The 25,582-nt window shown below is 34.2% G+C and overlaps 3 protein-coding genes across 6 annotated transcripts; all 3 read right to left on the reverse strand.

Annotated features, from left to right (window-relative positions):
* Positions 1–5,368: 5,368 nt before the first annotated feature.
* On the reverse strand, positions 5,369–17,552 carry LOC105142370 (CwfJ-like family protein). Of its 3 annotated transcripts, none has more exons than XM_011049967.1 (12): positions 17,358–17,552; positions 17,037–17,121; positions 16,545–16,932; positions 16,310–16,458; positions 15,410–15,613; positions 15,127–15,321; positions 14,614–15,015; positions 13,872–13,951; positions 13,185–13,545; positions 12,594–12,806; positions 11,489–12,065; positions 5,369–5,379 (listed from the first exon to the last, which is right to left on the reverse strand). In XM_011049967.1, exons 2-11 carry the CDS (start codon positions 17,079–17,081, stop codon positions 11,739–11,741), a joined length of 2,364 nt encoding a protein of 787 aa, XP_011048269.1. In that variant the 5' UTR covers positions 17,082–17,121; positions 17,358–17,552; the 3' UTR covers positions 5,369–5,379; positions 11,489–11,738. The 3 variants fall into 3 exon arrangements, with proteins under 3 accessions (XP_011048269.1, XP_011048271.1, XP_011048270.1); XM_011049969.1 differs by having other exon boundaries at positions 15,154–15,321; positions 17,358–17,551; XM_011049968.1 differs by lacking the exon at positions 5,369–5,379 and having other exon boundaries at positions 11,482–12,065.
* LOC105142371 (uncharacterized protein At4g38062-like) lies at positions 5,975–10,875 on the reverse strand. 2 transcript variants are annotated; one of them, XM_011049971.1, is made up of 3 exons: positions 10,695–10,875; positions 8,357–9,773; positions 5,975–8,299 (listed from the first exon to the last, which is right to left on the reverse strand). In XM_011049971.1, exons 2-3 carry the CDS (start codon positions 9,739–9,741, stop codon positions 6,181–6,183), a joined length of 3,504 nt encoding a protein of 1,167 aa, XP_011048273.1. In that variant the 5' UTR covers positions 9,742–9,773; positions 10,695–10,875; the 3' UTR covers positions 5,975–6,180. The 2 variants fall into 2 exon arrangements, with proteins under 2 accessions (XP_011048273.1, XP_011048272.1); XM_011049970.1 differs by having other exon boundaries at positions 5,975–9,773.
* A 408-nt stretch (positions 17,553–17,960) lies between the features above and the next one.
* Positions 17,961–24,150, reverse strand: LOC105142372 (formin-like protein 5). Its single transcript, XM_011049972.1, has 7 exons — positions 23,939–24,150; positions 21,839–22,520; positions 21,035–21,752; positions 20,743–20,942; positions 20,194–20,429; positions 18,657–19,533; positions 17,961–18,486 (listed from the first exon to the last, which is right to left on the reverse strand). The coding sequence occupies exons 1-6, from the start codon at positions 24,101–24,103 to the stop codon at positions 18,667–18,669; spliced, it is 2,868 nt and encodes a 955-aa protein (XP_011048274.1). The 5' UTR covers positions 24,104–24,150; the 3' UTR covers positions 17,961–18,486; positions 18,657–18,666.
* Between the last annotated feature and the right edge of the window lie 1,432 nt (positions 24,151–25,582).

The raw sequence follows: 25,582 nt of genomic DNA on the forward strand, positions 1-25,582 counted from the left end.
CAAGAAAAAACTAGATCTTAAACTTGCTCATTGACACAATAATATAATCCATCATTCTTCTAGTTGGATTTCATCATTGCTACACATTCAACATGCAAAAAAATGAGGAAGATGATAACTTTTCTCGTTCATACATCAATTGTGTATAAAGTTTAGGCGAGAATTGCATTTTATAATCTAAAATTCCCTTAGGCCTTATATTTATATTAGCATGACAGAAACATATATGATTAAAACCATTTAAGATGATGATTTTTTTGTCTTTGTAACCACAGAACCACCAAAACTATTCACAAAAGTATTATATATCACCTATTTGACAATACCATTCACAAAAGTATTATAATATATCACCATATTTGGAACACCATAACCTTCTCTATCTTTTTAACTTTCCTTTCTTTATATAATCCATTCAACAAAACACTACTTGTGTGGTTATTAATCATGGCTCTTTTTCTAATACCCTCCTGATAAAATTTCATAGCAGCACATGCCCTATAAATAAACTTTAATAAACCATAAAAAATATATTGTAATTAAATCCATTAGGCATGTGTAAAATGGACCAAGCTAAAAGATTCCAGGAAATTTTTTTTTATTGATGTATAAAGAGAAATAATGTTAATTAGAAGGTGGAAAAATGGAGGAGAATAACCTTCCTTGGCAAAACATATAGGGTTTTTTAAGTGATTTGCAATATTATTAAAAAAAACTAATAAATAGCAATGAAAAGGCCAATGGATAATATTCCATTGCTAATTTCCAATGAAAATAACACCAAAGAATTTCTATTGGGAGTTTCTGATAATTTTCTATGAATTATCAATGAAGTATAAAAAATAAAAAAAATCATTAAAAATGCCATCAACAATTCTGTTGGAAAGTTGACATGTCATTATTTATCGATGAAATTGTGGATGTAATTATTTCATTGAAAAATGTAAATAAGTTATAACCAATAGCCCTCCCATTCCTTTTCTTCTTCCTCTTGCAGAAAAAATAAAATAAAAACATACAAGTAGCCTTTTATTTTCTTATACATCCAGCCACCCTAACTTATCAATGACAATATAAATCTATAAGTAATATGTATATTCATTGTTGAATTTTTTTAACGAAGTCTCAATACATAAAATAAATAAACGCACCTTTTTTTTATCCCATTTATGTTTTAGGTCAATTTATTGAATTGTTTTATGGTATTTGTAGTTTGCTTGTATATTCAAGTGTTTTTCAACTTTTTCATAGAGAAATTTATTATATTAATATATGATTTGTATATTAAATTTTTTTAGAGATTTATGGAAAATTAAATGTTTTTTTTTTCATTAGATGAAATTGAGTTTGATTTTATAACTTATATGTGTTATAATTGAAGAAATAATAAGTTATTTTAACGGGTACTAATAATATTTTATCAATTTTATTGTTAAGTTCCACCATAAAGATATTGCAATGATATATCTAATTAAAAAAAAAAGGTTTGTTGAGAAATATTTATCTTGGGTAGTACATGGAGAAACATGGGTTTGCAAATAAAAATAATAATTCTTATAGGAGGATGATGATGAATGCAATAAGAATGAATCGGGATTATTCAAGTGAAGTCTCATATAACATCCCTTCAAATGAAGAACCAAATATAAATGCAACTAGATTTTTCAAACTTTTGAAAGATTTTGATGAACTATTATAGGATTAGTGCATAACTCATAACAAATGATTGATTATTGCACAAGTATTTACCATCAATTCAAGTTATGGATTGAGAGAGGTTGATTATGATATCATTATTGAATGAGTTAAAAACATGTTACTTAAAGATAATATGCTAAAATATAACTTTTATATTATAAAATCTATGATGAAACCTTTTGAACCAGGATATCAAAAAATTAATACGTGTTTAAATTTTTACATGTATTACAATGAATATACGTATTTTACCAAGTGCAAAACTTGTTAGCATACTCTGTATAAACGTAATAGTTGTAGAAGAAAAAAACTTGTCTTATATAAAAAACTGAGATACTTTCAAATCACTTCTATGATTTAAAAAGTTATTTATATCTCTAAATATTGTTAAGCATATGACACGATACCATTTACATGATATGATAAATGTAGTCATGATGCACCCTTCCAATGATGAAGCTCAGAATCATGATTCACCTTTCTAATAGTGAAGTTTAGAAACAATTTAATAGGGTGCATCCTTAGTTTTTAATGGAACCACAAAACATATATTTTGACTTGTGTACATATGAATTTAATCTATTTGGATCCTTTGTTACACCCTATTTTTGTTAACAGGTCATAATAACAGTTGATAACTTACCTCCAATGATGTGTATGAAGTCAAAACATGTTTTTGTATGTGGTCATACTAGGTTCTTACAATCTATGTAGGAATATATGTGTTTGTTTTTAACCGTTGATTAATGAGTTGAATAAGTTATAATTAATTGAGAATTTGGCATATGATGTCTAAAAAAAAAAAAAAAATTAGATGAAGACAATATTGATATGAATTATATATGATTTTTCTATGTATGAGATGATTTCACATTGGAGCTCACATGAAAAATTAGTTTGTCGACATTGTATAAAAAATAATAAGACCTTTACCTTAATGAATGGTGGTAAAGTTTTTTTTTTTTTTTTATTATCACTGAAGGTTCTTTCCAAGTCATCATCGATATATAAATAACATAAAGGACTTCTCGAAATATATAGTTGGAAGGAATGTTGAATAGTTGATATTGTCGGGTGAAGAATTGTATGATGTAGTTTTACAATATAAAAGCATTGTATTTGGTTTTTATTTTGGTAAGTAGAAGTTTCATGTTTTTTATGTGACCTATGATCGGGTAAAGTAGAGTATATTCTGAGATATTCTTATTGGAAGACTAATGTTATTTGTATAATTTGGATGTCATGCATATTAAAAAAAAATATTCAACAATATTTTTAACACAATCATGAATGTGAAAAGGAAAAACAAATAACAATATAAATGCTATAATATATCTAGCTTTGGAATATGAAATTTTTTAATGATGGATTATGTATTACAAAGCCAAAAGCTATATTCATCTTAGATAAAAATACATAGTTTTTTCTTTACAAATGACTGAAGAGCCTGTGATTTGTTAATGAATATGCTTAAAAAATTATCTAGATTAAAGAATTTAAAAGAATACAAATTATATGAAATAAAGAGTCATGAATTTTTTAATGATGGATTATGTTTCACAAAGCCAGAAGCATATTCACGTTAGATAAAAATATATAGTTTTTTCTTTAACAAATGCTTGAAGAATCTACGATTTGTTAATGAATGTGCTTTATGAATTATCTAGATTGGTGAATTTAAAAGAATACAAATTGTATAAAATAAATAGTCATGACTGTTATATATTTATACAAACATTCATTCAAATTGCTTATAGGGATTTATTGTTATAACAAATATGAGATGCATGCACTATACAAATTAGCTAGTTTTTTAAAGATATTTGTTTGAGCAATTCATATACTTAATTATTGTTTCTTATATTCTTACATAGACTCAATTCAATAATTTTTTTAGGCAACACCATCAATTATTGTTATTCCAAAATCCAAATGCTACCAAAGCTCAAAATTTTCAATTACAAGATAAAAAATTTACCATATAGTTTAAAACATATATAAGTATTTAATAATTCATAACTCCTAAGAATAGATTTACTTATGTTTTTTCTTTGACTGCTACTGATTATTAACCTTAACTAAGCTTGCAATAGAGGAGACAATGCTGATAGATTAAAATTTCAATTACCAGGTCCTAAAAAAAGGTTCATTGTTATAATGAGTATTTCATTAATGAACATGTCTTTCATATTGAAAAGTATGACGAGGGTAGAAAAACATATAATAGTGAAGTTTTTATAAATGGTTTAATTTTCAATGAGTTTAAATTTGTTTATTATAGAAAGTTATAAGAGGTTATTGGATTGTGATATAATAGTTTGCAAGATACATTGGTTTTATTTAAATATTATTGGTATGATATTCATAGAGAAATTAAAGTAAATCCATACTATGGTATGGTCGAAATACATAAAAGAGATAGATTTTGTAATATTAATAATATTTTTGTTTTTGCAAAACAATATCAATAAGTGTTTTATAAATACATTTTTTTTTAGAAAGGATCATGATAAATGATATATTTCAAATGAAAGTGCTAGTTAATCTATATCGACTTACTCTATCTGTTGAGTTTAAACATTTAAATTTTAATGTAATTAAGAATATTTATATTTTCATTGGTAAATCTTTCAGTGATGTAAATTACTGATATAATAGAGTTTACACATTAATAGAATATTTTATAAGTATTTTTTAATTGTTTTTAGTGCAAGCATAATAAATATATATTTCAAAATTTATAAGACATACATGAATATGCTTAACAATCACATAACTCTACCTATAGTTTCAAAGTCAACATGTTCCTGGTGCTCTTAAAAAAAATATTTATATAATTCACATATGCATCAAATAACTTGTTCAAAAATATCTAGTGGAAACAAAGAACAAAAATGCAACAAAAAGATAAAGAAAGAGAAGGAATCCCTTTCGAGGCCTTTAAACAAACATTTAAAGTGTAAGAAAGGAAAAAAAACATTGAAAATTTACCAAAAGCTTAAACCATCACAATGATCCACATATAACCCTGCAAATCAATATACAAAATGCTCAGAATATGCAAGAAATGGAAAAATTCTAAGCAAGTTTTTCCACAATCCATGCAAAAAAAACATCATGAACAAATAAGAAAGGAGGGAGGGAAAATGAGAAAAATAAAAAAGAATGAAAATAATGAGGGAGGAATGTAGAAGAAAAAAACAAGGGAAATAAAGAGGAGAGAGGAAAAGTGAGAGAAAAAGAAGAAAATGATAAGGGAGGAGTGTAGGAAAAAAAAGAAGGAAAATGAAAATATTGGTTTGGTGGTGATATGAAGAAGAGAGGGAATAGTAAAGCAGAAAAAACACATCATAACATCCAAGAATTATCTTATTTGACACAAAGAAAAGCTCAAGTGAAAAAAAAACAACATAACAACTAGTAACATGTATAAAAAAAGAGACTATGTTGAAACAAACTGCTATATTACCAATTTTAGGTAAGCAATGAATATCTTTTATGTTTTAGTTTATTTGTTAATGTTAATTTTAAAAAATTAAAGACCATATTTAAAATTACAAGCATCTAAAAATGATAACAAATGACTATAGAAAAAAATATAGTTAGACTTAATTCTCTAAATCAATGTTATGAAATCCAACTCGGCCAACTAGATCGACTCAATGACTCGTTAACTTGACTCTTGAACCAAATAGTATTTTTTTAGATAGTTTATATAGTTGATTTAGTTAAATTTAGATGGTTTTATAGGTCAACTTGTTATATGACCTGATCAAAATTATGGTGAGATTCTGTTTTTTTTTTTTTTTACTTGTCGGTTAGACTAGAGAATTTTGAGTTATAAAATAGAAAATCTAAAATATTTCATTGTATAATTTTGATAGTTATAAAAAGTATCCAAAACATTGTTATTTTGAACAAAAATACTATATAAAAAAAATAATACACTCAAGTAAACTCAATTAACATATTAATGGACCAACCCTGGTAAAATCTCTTAACTATGCCTTGTATCAGCATTCAAAGAACAAGCGCACAAAAGCCATTAACATTAGAGAGACGTTAAAATGGGGAGACCTTCATGCAAGGGCTCAGATAAATGCAGTACCATGTGAAGCACGACGGAAGCAACAGCTTTCACAGCAGAAAGTTCAAAAGATTGGCGTGGTGTCGGAAAAGAAATGCATCTAAAAACATTTCTTTTGTATGACACAAAATGCATCTAAAAACATTTCTTTTGTATAACACACATAAAGTAAAAATGAGAAGACACAGGTTGCGCAGAGAAATGTTAAATCAATCTGAATTTGTGGCAAAATCTCTTAGCACAACAAATTGCTTAAACGTGCATCATATACATAACAATCACCATCCAGTCTTAAGATTTGCATGGTAACTAACAATTAGCAAGACATGTTAATGGAAGAATCACCCTAACATATAGCAGGCTATAAATAGTAACAGCTGCTTTCCCAGTTCTAGCTAGTTGAGCTCTCTAAATGGTGATCTATCCTCAAGAACGGACTGAAGTCTCTTTCTTGTAGGTGAAGGACAAACATTGACATTCTCTTTCACAGCCTTGAAAAGCTCACTATCACACTTCAAAATCGGACCGGATCCACTATTGTCAAATGACTGCATCATGCTTTCCAAGGTTCCCATCAATTGCATGTCTTCATCGGAGAACTGGTTAATTCTCTCAGCAAGTACCGTGAGCAAGCCAAACAAATTGTCCCTATCTGATGACAACTTCATGACATTTCCAGCTAAACTTCTGTTCCCATTTTTGAGCTCATCAACTGAGGTTTCTGATGTTCTCAGCTTTGTCTCCATTAGACTCTTCAATTTCTTCATTTCCAACTGTTTTGCTTCTAGTTCAGCTTCAATTTCTAGTGCCGTCTTTTTCGAACCCAAGAGTGATTTTTGCTGTAATTCCAGTTCCTTTCGTGTAGAAAAGATGTCATCCTCCAGCTCTATTATCATCATCTTCTTCTCTTCAATTTCCAGTTGATCCAGAATCTCAGCTGAAGCAATCTTTTCCCAAGCCTCGTGGAGAAAATGAATCTCAGCCTGCTTCTCAGCAAGCTCCAGAGAGAAAGAGGTCAGCGAGCCATTGAATTTTTGTTCCATCGACTTCACAAGCTGCAAGAGGTCATCTATTCTTTGATCTTTCTCCACCACTAGCTGGATAATATGTTCTTTTTCGTGGTCAAATTTTCTTTCTGCCTCTATTTGTGTCAACATTGCACCTTCAAGTTCTCTTCTCAATGATTCTTGCTCCAGCCACCCAACCTCTTTCTGCAGATCATCTAACAATTTATCCTTCTCTTTCATGGTTTGTAGAAAACCTTCTCTCTCTGACTCAAAGGACATTACTGTCTCCATTGCAGAAGTGGCAGCTGACTCTCTTGTTTTAAGTTCTTTCTCAAAGAATTCAATCTGCTGCTGTAGGTTATCTATTTTATCGTCCCTTACTTGTAACATTTGGGCGAGGCCATCTATCTCCTGCTTGATAGTATGCTCAACTTCTGCTTGTGAAAGAAGAGAAGCTTCTATGTCTTTGCGCAACAACTGGCTTTCTTCAAGATCATCTTTTAATCGATGAGCAATCGATTTCCATATCCACAATTCAAATTCCACAGCATGTCCTTCACAAATTTTAGCTGCAAAATCAGATTTCAGTCTGTGCAGCTCATCATTTACTTCTCGAAGTTTCTCTTTCAAGTCGTTTTCCTTCTGGAAAGCTTGCTTTTCCAAGCTATGTTGGCACCTGGATGCCTTCTCAAGCGTTTCCTTGTATTTCTTGAGTTCTTCTTGCATCAGGAGATGCTGCTCTTCAATAAGATCTAGAGACTGAACTCTTCTCGCCAAAGATGCCGCGCTCTTGTTTTCTTTAGCCAATTCAGCCTTTGCAGTGTCCAATTCATCACAAACTTCTCTTAGTTTCTCCTTTAAGTCAGTTTCCACATCCAAAGCTTTCATTTCTATGAGAAGCTGCTTCCTAGATGATTCTTCGACCATTTCCTTATACCTCTCAAGCTCTTTCTGCATCAGGAGTTGTTGCTCTTCAACAAGATCGAAGTGCTCAGCCCTCTTAGATAAACATTCCACCTTCTCTCGATGTTCCACCAATTCTGAACTGGCCATGTCGAATTTATTGCAAACTTCTCTAAATTTCTTTTTCAACTCGTTTTCAATCTGGAAAGCTTGCTCTTCCAGGCAACTTTGACGCCTAGATGACTGCTCAAGCACTTCCTTGCACTTCTCCAACTCTTTCTGCATCAAGAGCCACTTCTCTTCTATAAAATCCAAGGACTTGGCTCTCCTTGACAAAGATACTACCTTCTGATGTTCTTTGGCTAATTCTGAGTTCGCCAAATCCAAGGCATCACAAACTGCCTTAAGTTTATCTTTCAAGTCATTTTCTGTCTGCAAGGCTTGCTTCTTGAAGCAAAGTTGACACCTTGATGATTCCTCAAGCAATTCTTTGTATCTCTCAAGCTCTTTATGCATCAATAATCGCTGCTCTTCAACAAGATCCAGGTACTCAACTCTCTTCAATAAAGATGCAACCTTTTGACGTTCCTCCTCACAATCTGTCATTGCTTTAGCCAGAGCAGTGTTCTTTGTCTCCAGCTGCCTCATCAAGAGAGAGACATCTTCGCCTCTTTCTTTGTCATGAAGCCTCACCTCACTCTCATCATTCCCAATGTTCAGTTGAGCCTCAGTTATTCCTGATTTCAATACCAGTAGCATTGTCGAAGCCTCCTCATTCTGCAACTCCAACTGCATTATCACAGAGTGGCAATTTTTCAATTCCATGTCAAGCTCTTTTACTACTGTTTCTTTGCTCTCTAGTGCAGACCTGTAATTATCCAGCTCTCCAGTCAATTTCTCCAGCTGAGAGCTCCATTCAGCTTCTTTAGCTTTAAGATTTGCAGAGCAATTTCTGTGCATCCGCTCCAAACTCTTGAGCTTGTTTTGCATTTTTGCCAAAGAAGAATTTCCCACTTCCCTAATCCCAGCCTCCTGGAGCTCTTTGAGTGACACCAGCAACTCCTGATTGTCTTGCTCTAGCTTTCCTGCTTTGTACTCAATTTCTTTGTAAAATGTCTCCTTGGTAACCAAAGAATGTCTCAGAGCTGCAATTTCAATGTCCCTTTGAGTGGCCAAGCATTCTAGTTGTGACTTTGCATCCTGACACTCGGTGAAAACATTCTCAAAGCGTGCTTTAAATTCAGAAACCTCAACTTCAAGATACTTTCTCCTGCTTTCTTCATGAGCTAAAGCTTCATTGCACATCCTGAACTGTTTTTCAAGATCTTCTGACATTCTAGTCTGAGAATCTAAGCGTGTCTGTAGTGAGCAAATTTCATCAATCAATGTGGACCTCTCCATCTCCCACTCTTTCTTGCTTTCCCTGAACTGATATCGGAGCTTTTCATGTGCTTCTTCTAGATGGTTGAACTGCTCTTTCTTCCATTTTAGCTGATTTTCAACCTCCCTGCTCTCCTCCTCCAACTTGAGTAGCATAGAATCCCTTTCCCTCATCTCTATGGATGCTTTGGCATTTTTCTCTGCTTCCAAGCATTTCTTCTGTGAAGCAGATAGAAGCCCCTTATAACGTTCAATCTCTGCCATAAACACATGAATCTTTTGCTCTTGATCTGTGCTCTTCTCATTTGACTCATCTAGTGCCAACACTAACCCCCTTTTCTCCTCTTCCCATTTTTTATGCTTCTCACCGCAATCAACTTTAAGCTTATCATTTGCAGTGCTTAAACGTCTGATAATGGATTCTTTTTCTTTCAAACTGCATTGAAAATTTTCACACATTCGCTTCACAGTGGAGATTTCCTCTTCCTTGGCATTTAATTCTTGGGCCTGTCTCTCAACTTTCGAACATGCTTCTTGGGTTCGGATAAGCTGTTCACCATGAGCTTTCTTCAAGTTGTCAGAAAATTCTGCCTTGCATCTCAAATCTGCTTTGAGCTTCTCAATCTCAGCTTTTGCTTCATCTAGCTCTTCACAGATCCTGTCCATTTCTTCGCAAATTTAAAAGAAACAAGACACACCTGTTCACAAGCAAAAACCTTCTTCAGATAACAAATTGAAGTTGATTTAAGCGCAGTTATGCCAGTAGAGAACAGAGTACCACAGATAAATATATAGTGAAGATCACATTGCTGATATATCTAGAGGTTCAAATCCAACAAACAAAATTAAATTAATTAATTTTTGACAGGATAATAACTCCTATGATGCTATTGTTTTTCCAAGAAGGTATTGCATCTCATCTTCCAGGTCTAATTAAGAACATGTGAGCAGTATAAAACACCACTATTAACAAGTTATTAAAACCATAAAGACCACAAACCCTATTTCTCCCCCCTTTTGTATGCAATGACCCAAAATTTGTAATTTCATTGTTTATAAAGAACTTAATTGCCAACGAGCAATGCCAATCTTTTTTTCCTTGATTATAAGAAATCAAACAAAACCCAAAATAATCAAAGATATAGATACCATTTTTCATAAATTTTCCACGGTTGTTTCTCCCAAGATAAAACAAAGACTAAAGATAATTATTTAAATGTAAAAAATCACAGACCCCATTTCTTTTCACTTTGGTATTCAATAATCGACGAAAATTTGCATCTTATTGTCAAAATCATGGAAAACCAGAAAAAAAAACCTTTAGATCGGATTTTCAACGAATTTCTCTCAAGATTACACAATGGCTTTCTTAAATTTCTAGGCTCGCAAGAACCCAGCATAAAAACAATAAAAGTAAAGTCCCTGACAAAATTAAGAGAGACCCAGAAAGAAATAAAAAAAAGGGATAACTTAAAATGCGTTGTAACAACCAAAAAACCATGAAAACATGTGCCAACCAAAGACTTCTCAGATCAAGAAACTTCACTACTTAATGATTCTTTTAACACTGGAAATAGCAAAAATAAGAGAAAGCCAGAAGAGAAAGAAGAGAAACATACCTGGTTGCTATTATTATGGGTTTCTTCCCATAGATTTGTCCATGTAAGAGAGTTTCTTGTGATTTTCTTGGGTTGTGAAGAGAGATATCAGTTAAAATGAAAACAACTAGAGAAAGTGCAAGAAATAGCCGTTGAGAGGGAAGAGGGGGGATTCTGTTTGAAATAGAATAAAACGGCGTCATGGTTTTCTAACGGCGTGTCGAGTTTCTTTGAAAATTGGGCTGAGGTTGGACTGGGCTTTTTATTTGTTTTATGCGTGAGGTTGATAATATGGCAATGCTTATGTAATAATATTTTTAATTAATATTTTTTTATATTAAAATATTAAAATTATAAAAAATACTTTGAGTTTTTTAAAGAAAAATTTACAAAAAATCAAAATGGAAAGGGGGAAAAAAAACTGTACACAGAACAGTTCACGGTAATAATAAATTGGCACTTTAGCCACTATAAAGTGAATTTAATTGAATTTGAAATGATCACCAAATTATGCAACTCTCTTCTCCTCCTCCCTTGAATCAAATCCAAAGATCCTGATTTTTTTTTTTTAATTATAAAAAATGCTCGAATTGCTCAACATGAAAAAATAACATAGTTTTCTTGAATTGCAAATACAAAAGAATATAATTAAAACGGATTCAATTGATTTGCAGCTAGTCGAAGTTGATTTGCAGCTACAAAAGCTTCTAGATTTACTTGAAAAACATAAAATTTGAAGAATTGCACTATAACTTGAAGCTATCTCCACTAAAACGATCCACTGCCAAACCAATAAAAAGCATTATATGAATAACAGAACCTTGTCACGGCATTTTTAAATCCAGCCAGAAGTTCTGAAAATTAGCACAAGTGGTGTCATCAGCTGCTGGCAGGACGCTCGTCTTGTCCTGACTTTTAGCTTCGAGGATTGGCTGTCAAATCTGATGGACTATCCAAATGCTTGTTTCTACGGAGCGGTCTTTGCGAACATGCAGAGCTCCCAGCTATAGAATATGGAAGATCTAAAGAGTGAGGCCAACAAAAAGCAGTTTGCCAGAAAATTATTCAGAGTTGTTTCGTCCAGTCAAATGGTTCCCAATCTTGAGCAAATTTTGCAACGGCCAGTTTTTGCACCTCCACTGATTCATGCCTCCGGTGCCGGTACATGTCCTCCTCAGGTAAACGCAACATTCCCCTTAAAACATTCAAGCCAAGGCTGCTTTTAAAGTTTTTCTCGTCATCAATAACATGGACGAACCCCTTATTTAGACCAAACTCAACATGGAAATAAGGAAAGTCCTTGGGGATTGAACCACGAAGTCCTTTCTCACTTGTATCAATGAGCTTCTTTGCATTGTGTTGACTCCACTCATCTTCAGCTTCATCGATTGCCTGGAAAGGAAGTATTTATTATGAAAGGATGGATGAACATGTAAATGTGTGTGCAAGTCATAAATTTGTCCATATATATAAGCAAAACTGTGAATGGCCGGTGTTGACATTGTACCCAAAAAGAACGCTACTAGTTTGATTATTAGAAGCATACACAAAATCTTTCATGGATATAAAATGATCTTCACTATGGTTTCTCTTTGCTGTTCCAAAGTCAACATTTTGACTCAATTTACATTAAACAATTGGATAAATATTAAAGAACAGAATTGTTGCGGTACACTGGCAACCCTTTCATGTTAACTTTATGTTCCGTTCCTATCTGTGCGTGATGACAGCTCGTAGTTTAAACAAAGGACAGAGACAAAATAAAGATATTTTTCGAAGTGCACGAAATCAACAGTTACAAACAGACCAGCTCTTCTCCCCAAAAAGATAGTCTAGCAAAATCTAGAAGACTAAGTGAACACTAAAAAAGGAAGCAACAATTATCTCACCAAAACAGAAAATTAATAAAAGAAAGCTAACCTTCTTAAAATATAGAGGGGCTTGTTTAGCAATTTGTCGAGGCAAAGGAATGCACTCGATCAAACAATGGCGCCGTTGTTGTGACAAGTTGATCACTGTTTCAAGAAACACTAAATCCTTCTCTTGCTTGGAGAACATCATTATAAGGCATTTCTTGAAATTGCGAATTTCTTCCCACACATTATTGTCAACATTTCTTGTGGCTGAGTCATGCTACAAAGAAAAAATCCAGCCTCCATAAGAAAAAATCTTGAAGTGAAGAATAAAAATAACAGAAAGTTAACCTATGTCTGTTCCTAAATAAAATCCTGTATCATCTATATTATGTTGTGAATGACTTTATTTTGCTCCCTAAATCATTAAAACAACTCTTATTTCCTGTTCTGGTATAATCTTTCAGAATGTGATGATTCAAACACTGACATATTTTCAAATTGCTTACTATAATTATGAGACAGATCAATTCTCCCAAATGCAGTCTTTTAGAACAAATCCAAGACAAATGACAACTTGCTATTCAACTGTAAGAAGTACAAATCATATAACTGGCAACCAAGCCTAATCTACTCTAAGTAACTAGACTAAGCTTACCTGCATTGGCAGGATGCAGCAGTGGCCAGGCACAATGGGCTGCCACTGTGGCAACATCAAATATGTGAAGTTTGCTATCGACACAACAAGATGTTTTGGCCGGTTTGGATTCTCAAAGCAAAAATGGCAGCGTTCTTGCTGAGTCAAGATACGCTTTGCAAGATCATTCTTGTTAGCAACCTTGTGATCAGTGTCTCTGCCCTTCCTACCAGACTTCCTCCTTGGGCCGTCATCAAAATCATATTCATCGTCAGCCCGGCCAGATAAACTGTACTGTTTATTCTGCATTATTGTTTGGGCAAGATGCCTATCAGCATCTTCATCTTCCTTTCTCCTGGCAGAAACACCTTGAATAGCAGATCTAAAACGAACAAAAAAGGAAATATTATTATAAAAGCGATGAACATAAATTGCAAAGTTTCAAGAATGAGAAAACAAAGTAATGGCATATGGAGTAACTGAATCAGGTTGAGCAAACATAGCTTTTTTGGAAACTGCAGGAGATCAAGGAGTTCAAATATGTTCCCCAAAGAAAAGAAAAGTAGGAATCACCATACCTTTGATACTCTAATATCATGTTTAGAACACTACCCTATCCAAAACTATATGCATACTGTATATGAAAAGAAACTCAAAAAAAAAAATGTGCATGTATTTAAAAGAAAAAATCACAACATGCAAAATTACCTGTTTGTGCTACTGACTATCAGAGGTCTCTTTGAATTCTCTCCAACACCCTGCTTTGCTTTGATGCTCTCAGCTTCTTGCTGATAAAACAAAGGAAAAGAAAACAGTTAATCACCAATAAAAAAGGCCGTGCACTTACAATTTGACTTAGCAAATACAAAGAATCATAAAAATATGATTGCTTTTTCATTCAAGACCCAGAAAGTCATTCATAGAAAACTTCTAAGAACATATCTGGAAAGTCACGATGAACTTTAGAGACTGTTGTCACCAATACTGCTTTCATATTATGCTAAGCTTACAAAAGTGCAGGTTTTTATAAAAAATATCTTCACACTCTTAAAAGCTTTTGAATGACTCAAGTCCTGTTGATGGTAAAGTGATGCTTTCACTCCTGCACTGATCTTGATCTTACCCTGAATTCTTATCCCATTTCTAAGAAAATGACTAAAAGTTAGGACTCAGCTTAGGACTAAGAAAAAACATCATTGCAATGCTCTTAATTTCCATCCTAAAACATCGTATAATAATCCATTCATCCATCCATGTATTCCAATGTTTTTAAGGCAACTTGCTGAAAGCTTTTGCCTTGCTTTGTTTTTCATACTACGAGGAAATAGATAAAATTAACTAAAATTTCTACCAGGAAGGACTAGAGCAATCTCATTCCTTTGGGAAGCTCTAGTCTTTATTAGAACCAAGGGTAAAACAGAAGTATGTAAAAGTGGAAACATTGTCTCACCATGAGTTTCTCCGCTTCTTCATGCTTTCCTTTCATGCGAAGCTGCAAAGCCTTGGCTGCCAATTGGTTTGCACTTAGTGCTTCCTTAACCAACAGACTGCCTTCACCGGGTTTGTTCATTTCAGGTGAAGTCACTTTTGACTCCAAATTCTCCTCTTGGTTTGAATAGGAACCAACAGAACTTCGAGCATCCTTATTCTGCTTACCAAGAATTTTGCTCATAAAACTTCCATCATCAGAAAACTTATTCAAGCTAGATGCTGCAGCGGAAACAAGGGCTGCATCCTTTGTAGACATATTTTCACCTTTTCGTTTTCCCCATGACAAAGTGTTATGGACTTTTGGAGCTCGCATTTCAGGATGGCGGAGAGATACATCCTTCAAGTAGCCTCGATCAGCACTCTGATAATAACAATCATATTAATTAAATGCAAATGAAAAGTACTTTTTATTCAAGTAACATTAAAGCAATTTTTGACTCACACCCTACAACTGCTTCATAAAAAAAATTAACAGTGGTTTCAGTGAGATGCCGAGTACCTTTCCAATATCTCTCCCACTTTGACCATCTGTCATGGCATCTTGTTCCTCGGTTAATCCTTTCTTTCTATTTTTTATTGCATGCAGATGAGCACGAGATGGGGCAGCCATTCGAGATGCTGCAGAGACAGCCAATTGACCAAGGGAATCCCATCTTTCTTCCACAATCTGTGAAATAAAATTGTATCAACTATCAAATGCAAATAATGGAGGCTTCAGTCATGATAGATGCATTATGAAAGTTAAGGAAACAAACCTCTTCAAGCTTTCTTCCTTCCCGAGCTGCTTGCTCTTGTGCACGCTTTAAGGCTTTTAACCTCCAGCTTGCACCTCCATCCCCGATAAGTGAAGATGAAGGAAGTTGATCTCCACCAACTTTTCTCTCAACTCCATCATCTGGATAACCACTTCCATTATCCTTGAAATATGGATTCAACTCCCGAGGGTTCACTCTCATTATCTAATGAACAAAATAAAAAATGAGTACTTCATCAACAGAGAAAAAGCATAGCACAACTGCTTCACAGAAAAAGACATCTATTTACCCAGAAACTTAGAACATGAACAGATAAATGTGACATGTGGTACCCTGAATATTCAAAGCTCAACAGGACATACATGCGCTCAACAACATTTAGAAAGAATAGATGTGACAAATATCACACTGAATATGCAAAGATCATGTAAGCATAACAATTTTGTGCAGTGAAAAGATTCAAATGATACAAGAACTGATCAGTGAAAGCAGATAGAGGAAAACTAGTTTTAATTCATAAAAGTAAAACAAGGTTGACAAACAAATGCCCAGAGTGTACATGTTAGCAATATATCTTAATACACCAACTAGTTGTGCTAGCTGAATTATACTCATATAACAAGTATCATCCTAACAATTCCGTATAATCAAAGAAATAGACCAAGATTCAAGGTGAAAATGGCAATTAATTACTATATTTTCTCCAATACAAGCAAGATACTTAGTTAAGGATGTTAGAATTTTGCAATACAAACTCCCATCATTGCACAGAATTTGCACCCCTACAACTCCAGAAAAAAGTGCCAAAAGAAAGACAGCTAGGACCACCAACCAAAAGAAAGCTAGGCAACTGATAAGTTGATCATAGAGTGGCAGAAAAGAAAAAAGAAACAGCATTACCTCTTCAGCAGGGGGTTCCTCTAGGTCATGATCAACGCTAACTGTTGGCCTTCTCTCAACATCTTTTGCAGGCCTAAGCATCCAATCCAAGCCCATTTCTTTCCTGGCAATGTCTATTTTATTTATAGAATGGGATTCTCTGCCACCATCTACAAACAAATATTCAATAAATTATCGAATCTTAACATCATCAAATTATCAAACATTCTAACATGAAATTACTTAGAGAACATACCACTGAAGTCATCACCAATTTTACCCTGTTTTTCCTTGCTCTTCTTCCTACCGCCTTTCGCACTTCCTCTTTGAGCCTCACCTTCTGAAGAAAATGATGAATATTCATCAGATGAAAAACGTTTCCTACTCTTTCTCTTTTTCTTTCTTCTCTTACTATTACTCTTTCCATCTGAACCACTCTCACTATCACTTGATTCTTCTGACGAATGCTCATCCGAGGAGTACCACTTCTTACTCTTCTTAGACCGTTTCTTAATTTTCTCAAGATCATCATCAGAATTGCTATCATGACGCGAAATCTTCTTCTTCTTCCTCCTATTCTTTTCCCTTCTACTACCAGATTCCTTCCTCTTCTCTACAAAATCATTCCTATTTTCACCTTTCCCCTAAAACCCATTATTCAAATAGTTAGAAAAATGAAAGGTAATTAAAAAAAAACTACTTGAAACACGAAAATTAAACCATGTTACAGGTGGGAAAAAAACCTTACCTTATCAACTTCATCTCGGGGAATAAACTTCACCCCAGAAAGCATTATCGATTAAAATTTACTTAATTGAATACAATAAAAATCCCTGCAGAGACAACAATAAAAAAATACAGAAATATGTAAGGAACAAAACCAAACCCACTACCAAAGTTAAACAAACACAGCCCACACATCATAAAATTGAGCTTAACATATGATTAGAACTTAATTCAGTACTTCACACAATTTTTTTTTCTCTATGTCACCAATTTTATGATTAAAACTAACAAATCGAAACCACTCAAAGAAAGAAGCAAAAAAAAATAATATTGGAATACGTACCAGTAGATTGAGTATAAAGGCTGCTTTAACAATTTCTTTATCTTTTAAGAATTCTCGTCTAGGACGAAGTTTGGAGACGGTAACGGGACGGGGAAAGTATAGAAAGAGGTGAGTGTTTAGCCCTCTCTGTTGAATGTCGAAATCGGACGGATTTTTATTTTTATTTTTTTGGAATTTTAAGTTTGAAAAACTTTAGAAATGAGTAGCTTATGTTACGGTCCGAATGTCGATTGTGATTTATATAGAGTTATAAATTAGTCCCTCTAGTCTTGAGGAATCTTAAGTCCGTCCTTTGACCACAATTGACTGTTATTTTTATTTGTTTTTTCAAATTCCAGATCTTTTATAAATTTAATGCACCTTTTGTCTTATTTGTGTTTTGACTTAGAAATGAAGGATTATTTTAGAAGAGAAACAATAGATTCACATAAAATAAAAGAATTAATGAAAGGACCTGATTGTAAACAGGTGAGAAAATAGAAGGACTCATTATTGTCTTAAAGATTTAAAATTGTGAAGGATGTAATTATTTCCTGAAAAAGATAGGAAGTGAGTAACACCATGGTTGATTGGTAGGGTTCTATGGTTATTCAAGGTAATATAAAAAGATACTATGGTAAATAAATCTTGGGATTTTAGAAAATTACAAGAAAATCAACTAAAACACCAAGGTTTTGTTTTTCTTGAATTGAGATTTAATATAAATTATGTTATGTTATGTTATGTTACAGGCACAGAAATCTTCCACGTATCGGACTAGTCGGCTACTGTCGAGAGAGACGAGAGGAGCCTTCCTTAGCTAGCCATTCGGGAGTGATTGCCCTCGCAACTGTATTGTATTTCGAAACTATTGCTCCACTATTGAATTCGATCCCAAGTTAATACATGATGGGATGAATCCACCCATTGAGCTCCTACCTGAAATTTAATTTACTATCTGTTTTCAGCTCCATTAATCCATCCGCTTCAGTGCAATTTGGCCTCGAAGAGAAGTGGAAGCGGGAATGTTATTTGGTTTTGATGCACTTTCCCACCATTCCCTCGAAATATATGGATAACACCAGTGAGAGACTCTATGGGAAATGATAGCCACCAGCGAAGATCCGAAATCATCCATGATAGCAGCAGCCTGGGTAACACAAGTGAAGGACTTTCTTGATTTCAACATCAATCCCAAGTTCACAGAATTACATTATCTTCGACCATATATATATATATATATAATGTATATAATGTTCGATTGTATGAATTCTAAATGGAAAGAAACCATAAATTAATGTTGATAGGGTCTTAGCTTACCTCTTTCAGATTAACCCTCGTCATCCGAGCTGGAACTGGAATCTTCTGTACGTCGCTCTGCAATTGCTGGAAATAGCCGCCGTCGAAGATCAGCCAACGGTTGTTGGCGCTGATTAGAGGGAGATGATACAGTAGATGCCTCTTTTTTCTGTGTTTTTGCTAACCTCTTTTGTGCCTCTCTCACCTCTTTGCATACCTTATCTAATATTATTAAAAAGTCTCGCACAATGACAAATAATCTTAAGCCCTCATCCTTCCCTGCATTCCCATGGAAATAATCACCAGTGCCCTTCACCAGAGCCATAATTCTCTTTTCTTCTTCCAGAAGTGACATGACATCAACCTCAGCATTCTGCACAAAACCTTTCAATGTTTGATGGAATCCACTATCTTCCTCTAAATTCTTCATGTCTTTATTCAGGAAATTTTGGGTTACTAACAATGACTGCCCAAGTTTAGCAGCAGATCTTGTTAAGTTGTCAGTATCCACAACCGCTGCTCTTTTGACATTTTCTAGTTCACTGCTCAAATGAGAAACAACCTGAAGACCAAGGCTGCGATAGTGCTCTTCTGTATCGGTGGAAATTTCCTCAAGGAGATCATCTGTTTTTATACTGACACTGGAAAGGCGCCGGGTCCCTTGTCCAGCACAAGCAGCTCTCACACCTTCAGAGCGAATTATCTCCTGAACAACAAAGTGCAAGAGAGTAGTCTTCCCATCTGCTCCTTTTACATCAGATAATTTCAAAAGCGTGTCAAGCTTGAATGCTTGTGCACCACCACGGAATGTTCCATCATTCATTCGGTTGCCTGTTTTGAGAACAGCTTCTAGAAGCTTGAGGAACAATCGACTGTTTCTGAGCTCCTTGCAAGCAACCTGCCATGTTAGATGGAGATAGCATTTGCATTAGATGTTAGCAAGTGCAGAAATTCAAGAAATTGCCAGAAATCAGAGACGTATCAGTGAGAAACTGACCACTTTGCACAGTGATATATTCAAATTTTATAAAAGTGAGAATATTCATATGCAAACATGTGTCTTATATGCAAAAACATTCATGCATTCTAAATGTGAAATTCATCAAGTCACAGGATTCTGCCAGTTCTACCTGTTCTACCATATCCTACCCATCCTCTTTTGTATGATAGGTGGCTAGTCTCTTTCATTCTATAAACTAGATGGGATGCATGCACTTTCCAAGACACATAGGAAGGAGAATGATAGGAGGCACTGAACTGAAATCAGTATGTAATTTTTTTGCAAATAATGTTGTGTTGTGGTTCTTCACAAAAATTTATTTTTCTTTCAATAATATTTTTAATGATTTTTTAAAATATGCCTCCATGATTTGGTATGCCTTCCCAAAATCAAGAAGCATCGCAAAGGTCGTCCTCCCCATATGTTGAAAAAATGCAACTACCATGTTTATAATTAGACTATGAGCATGGATACTTCCAACATATTGTTCAAGACAACCAGCTCCAAAAAGCAAGAATTAAACCAAGTGCTGAAGAAATACAATATCCAGTTGCCTACCTCTAAGGTTTCAAAAGACTCTTTACTGGAGGTGATCTCTTCCTGTAGAGTGCACATGAAAAGCAGTGCTTCCAATCGTTTAAAAGCAAATGGGATGTCAACCAAAGCTTTTAGGAACCTCTCAGCAGGCCCAAGTTGAGAAAGTTCACCACTGTAGAGCCTAAGCTTCAGTTCTTCATCTGCTGTGGGTGCCATCCTCAACAAATTTTGAACGAGCTCTACAGGAAGCTCATTTCCTGATTTAATTAACAGAGGTTAGAATATGCTGATGCATTAAAACTGAAAGACACTACCGCTACTCAAATCCCACAACCAACGAGATGAGGTAATTGCAACCATGTACACAGCCACACCATCATGAAAATCAGCCATACTAGACAAACAAGGTGTGTGAAAGGATTTTCCCAGACTAGGAACGGGATAAACAAAATACAATGAAACATCCATCCCCACCCCCCTCAACCAAAAAAATTGAATTTCTTGGAATTGGTGCAGTTTAACCTATCCATGCATGTATCTCTACTGAAAGAAATTAAGAGAGTTGATCACCTTCACGAAGTGCATCACAGACTTCTTCTATCATCACATTCAGTGCCCGCAAAAGAATTGATAAATTTTGTGCCTTTTTGGGATCAAGTATTTGAATAAAATGGGATGTTGGATCTTGGGAGGAAGACTCTTTCTTGCGTTCATTTTTGTCTTTATCAGGTGCATATCCAAACAGGGTTTCTATCATCTCCTCATTGAACCTGTAAAATAGCATATTCAGCAGCAAAGGTTATTAGGGATTCATGAATGAAAAGATAGAAAAATAACAATAAAATTCAAAAGTGTAACTTACTGGAATGATCCCGATTTAATCTGATGCCAAACCATGGAATGATCAGGGTTGGCTAGAACTTTGTCCCAGAAAAATGGCTTTAGCTTGGCTTTAGGAGCATCAGCATCATCCTCCATACCAGCTCCTTCACTGGATGCAGTATTGGAAGGATGCTTTGATCCAAGAGGTGGTCGAGGAACTTTTAGACCTGAGGGCATTGGTGGTGGTGGTTGAGGAGCAGAAACTCCAATTGGAGGTGGTAGAGCGCGCGGACCTGGTTTCACTCCAGGAGCAATAGGTGGTGGTGGAGGTGGACCAGGGGGACGGGGGCCCGCACTATTGGTTGATTTTGCAGGCGCAGTTGGTGCAGGAGGGGGAGGTGGAGGTGGAGGAGTAGGACCAGCCTTACTGGGAGGAAGCCTGATACTAGCAGGTGGTTCAGGAGGATGTGGTTCTGCCCTTCCAGGAGGAGGCTTCAAAAAAGGGTTGCTGCCTGTCCTTCCTGGAGGATGTGGTACAGGTGTGTTCATCTTGCTGTCACCAGAGGATTTGGCAGCAGCACTAAAAGCTCCTAATGACATACTTTCATCTAGCGATACATTAAGAGCATCAGACTTGTTAAAAAGGCTCTCCATAGATGATCCCATTTTCTCATGGCTTGATATATTATCAACAGAATGATGACCAAGCTTATCTTGTTCGATAGAATTTCCTAAGCCAAAAGTTTTATGTGTAGAACCTGGAAGATCAGATTTTGAAGAAATATCAGAACTGTATAAAAGAATTGTTCGTTAAAAGAAAACATCTGACAGACTATTTACTGACCAACAGAATAGTCACTTAAGCTTAGGCTAAGAAGGGGCCTTTCATCATTTCGTCTAGCTCCAGATCCTCTCCAACAAACCTTAGTACAGAGCAAGAAGAACAATGCCGCAACAACAAATGTCACTCCAGCAGTCACAACTACTGCAATAACTACTGTTTTATGGTTATTTCCATTATCTGGCTCAATAGGACCAGAGGTTTGACTAGAAGAGCTTTCACTGGGACTGGGAGGAGGTGGTGTTAGGTGAGGAAAAAATGGTTCTTGTGGTGAAGGGACAGAGATTGGAGTAGAAGCTGGAGAAGGTGCCAGATCTGGGGCTGGTGAGGGACTAGGAAATGGCGATCCAACAGCTGGCACTGGGGCTGGGGGCTCTGAGATGATCTGAAGCAAATTCCTTCTTGCAATAGCACACTTTGTGTGGTAATTATCTGCACCACCTTCATCTCCAGAAACATGGAACAGATGATTGTCCTTTCTTATACAATCTAAAAGAGTTTCCTTTAACTGGGGATGCTGGACTTTAATCAATTTCTGAATGTTTTCTTTTGACACTGACCAACCCTTGGACCTTAGTTCAATGGCCCCATTAAATGTTTCCTCAGGGAAACAGAAGTTAAGATTTTCATCAGCTTCCTTCAGTTGAATAAAATCTACCTTGCAAATGATGCAAAGTAGCTCTGTCTGCAATCCAAAACAATTTCAGTAAATTTTTGTCCAGCTGGGAATAAGCAGACATCTATAAATATGAACTAAGAACAAGCAGTAGACACATACACACACATGAAGAACAAGGAAGTTTAAGCAGGCAAAAAAAGCACAAACACATCAAGGCTATGCCACATTTGCAGGGGGGACAAGAGAGAAGATAAAATAATCAGTATAACGGACGAGCTTGGAAGCGAATATCCCCACTTAAACATACACATAAGCATATGCAAAACGGATATGATCACGGATGCAATAGTGATCAAAACACTTCAGGTCAGAGGCTATTGTGGTATTATAATCCTCATCGATGATCATTGCTCATCTTCAGCAATGACTAGCTTTCGAATAAAAAAGAAATTATGATAAAAGAGTTCCATAATTCCAACTCTTCCACTCTGAATCTGCCCCCCAGCAACCAAAAAAAAAAAGGAAAGAAAAATCCAAGACCCTAAACAGAGAAGAGAAGAAGAAATTATGATAAATGTGTGTCATCTCAAGTGTTAGGGAACACAAAATTGTCATACACGTGTGGTAAGTACTATCAGATCCCTAATTTTATTAATTTAAGTTTAGACCTATAAAATAAGAAGTTAATATCATGAAAGATATAGCTATAATTTTCGTTTTTGGATTTAAGGCCAAGGATATTCTTGAGTAAGTTTTCACACTTGGAGACTAAGTCATCTCTTTAATCTCATTAAGAGCAGATTATTTATAACAAAACTATGAAATTTATGAGAATTTTACTTCTCGCATCCTGATATAAATTTTTTGACTAATTACAGTGTACACTCTCTTAACCATCAAATCAACTCTCTCAAGAAAAGTGTAGTGTTGATACTTCTTAGAAATATCCTCCTAAAATTTAATCTAGGTAGTGATGCGTGTCACATTTTAGCAGACCTAGGAATGTATATTATAAAAATTATCAAGTTCTATTGTGGTATTCTGATCCTTATCAATGATCAAGAACTGAGAGAGCAAATAATATTGTTGTCATGACTCGTGGGGGTTAGACAGTAGAATTAATCCAGAACTGAGAGTAAATAGTATTGCAGTAGTGATTCCTGGTGGCGCGACAAGGTTAAATCATAAATTACCAAGCATAAATCAGAGCCAAATAATTTTATCAGCCAGCAGTCAATATTATTCAAACAATTTAGCACCAATTTGCATACGTTTTGATGAATCTGGACCCATACAAACCATATCTCTCATTTCGAAAAGTTAAGAAACATAAACAGCAGGTTAATATCCGTTTCCCAACTCACAATCTATCATCATGAAAAAGGGCATTTCAAGCACTGGGAATCAAATAACTTCAATTGTGATCACAAATTTATTAAACTGCAAGCAATGGAATTGTAGAAGAGTGTGGTACAAAGTCCTACCGCGTCCTTATCAACATACCCAGTTGCTAGGTCAACTAATTGCCTCAGAACCACTTCCTCTGTCCTTCCCCTGTATTCCAAGCTCACCACCACAGATGCACATACCAGAATCACCAAAAAACTGGAGCAGCTTGACTTCATATGAACCATTGGTTGATGATTCATCCTTATAAGCACAAACTATCCTTCTCATTTCATCAATAGCTAAACCCTTATAGTACCCTCATAGTACAAAACCAACCCAAAAAGCATCCATCTTTTACCATTGGAGTCATTCCCAATTCAAATTTTATGCCTCTATAACAACCCGATCACCAAAATCTAGATGCAAATTCTCAAAATCCCAGATAGAATTTTTGCCTGAAAATTCAAACTTGGAATCAAAACTCAATTCACCAAACAAAACCCAGAATTTATCTTCGTTAAACAGCCCAAAATATAGAATCAAATAACATAACTATCAAAAGTTTTGCACAAATGAGGCTTATTTAGGACCAGTAATAGACCTAGAAAATCCAAAATGTGAACAGGAAATTCTGTGTGAAAAGCAAAAGGGTGTTAAATTAATGACATGATCCAATCAAAAGAAGCTCAAAAAGGACGTTTGCTGTGACAATGCTGGTGGCCTGGAAAACGGTGGATTTTTCTTTTTAATTTCTTCAACAAGGTTTCATTGAAAAGTTAGAGCAGACAAAGAATTTGATAAAAATAGGAACTTTTCAAGGGTTTTTTAATTATTACCAATAAAAACCTTATTTATAAAAAAAACTTATTAATATTGATATTATATATTTTTATATTTTAAAAGTGTTTTAAAAATTTTAATTTTTTTTATTTTTTATTTTAATTTTTTTTTGTGTTTATAAGTCATTTTAATATGTTAATATTAAAACTAATTCTTTAAAAAATAAAAATATATTATTTTAATATATTTTTAAATAAAAATATTTTAAAAAACAACTATAATCATATTTCTAAATAAATTATTGAAATTTTTGAGATAGAAAAAAAAATCACAAACCAAATGCTATTATTTTTTTTTAGAAAAAGAAATTGTGAATTTTTTTATAGACCTATTAAATATTGACAAGTAATGATTTATTAATTCACAACAAACAGTCTTAATTAATTTAGTTGTAAAATATATATATTTATGTATTAAATACAACTTTTGGTTTTAAGTGAAGATAGATACAAGTGAGCTTTTACCAATTTAGGATGGTCACACTTTCTCCCGAGTTAGGATTTAGGTGAAGGTTTAGTCTTAAAAATTATTTATATTCAAGATAAGACCTAGAAAATGACTAAAAAAATCTAGTTTGTAAATTATTAATTAATAAATTTTGTTAAAATAATATTATTCTATTTAGTATTACAATTCAACTATGTTTTTTTTAATTAGAAATAAATATTCTTTTAATATATTTTTAAATTAAAAGTAATTTTCATTGTATTTTCAAATATATCCATAATTAACCATAGTTTGAAGGAAAAAATAAAGTTTAAAATTAGGTTTACATGCCTATACATTTTCAAAAGTGATTACATTCATAAATCACAATTTAAGAGCAAATCTTACGTGATATTGATGCATGGTGAAGCTGATTTGTTTTCTTTATTGTTCATGAAAAGGTTTTAAGATTT

Source organism: Populus euphratica, unplaced genomic scaffold (assembly GCF_000495115.2).
Source record: "Populus euphratica unplaced genomic scaffold, PopEup_1.0 scaffold143.1, whole genome shotgun sequence".
Classification (NCBI taxonomy): Eukaryota; Viridiplantae; Streptophyta; class Magnoliopsida; order Malpighiales; family Salicaceae; genus Populus; species Populus euphratica.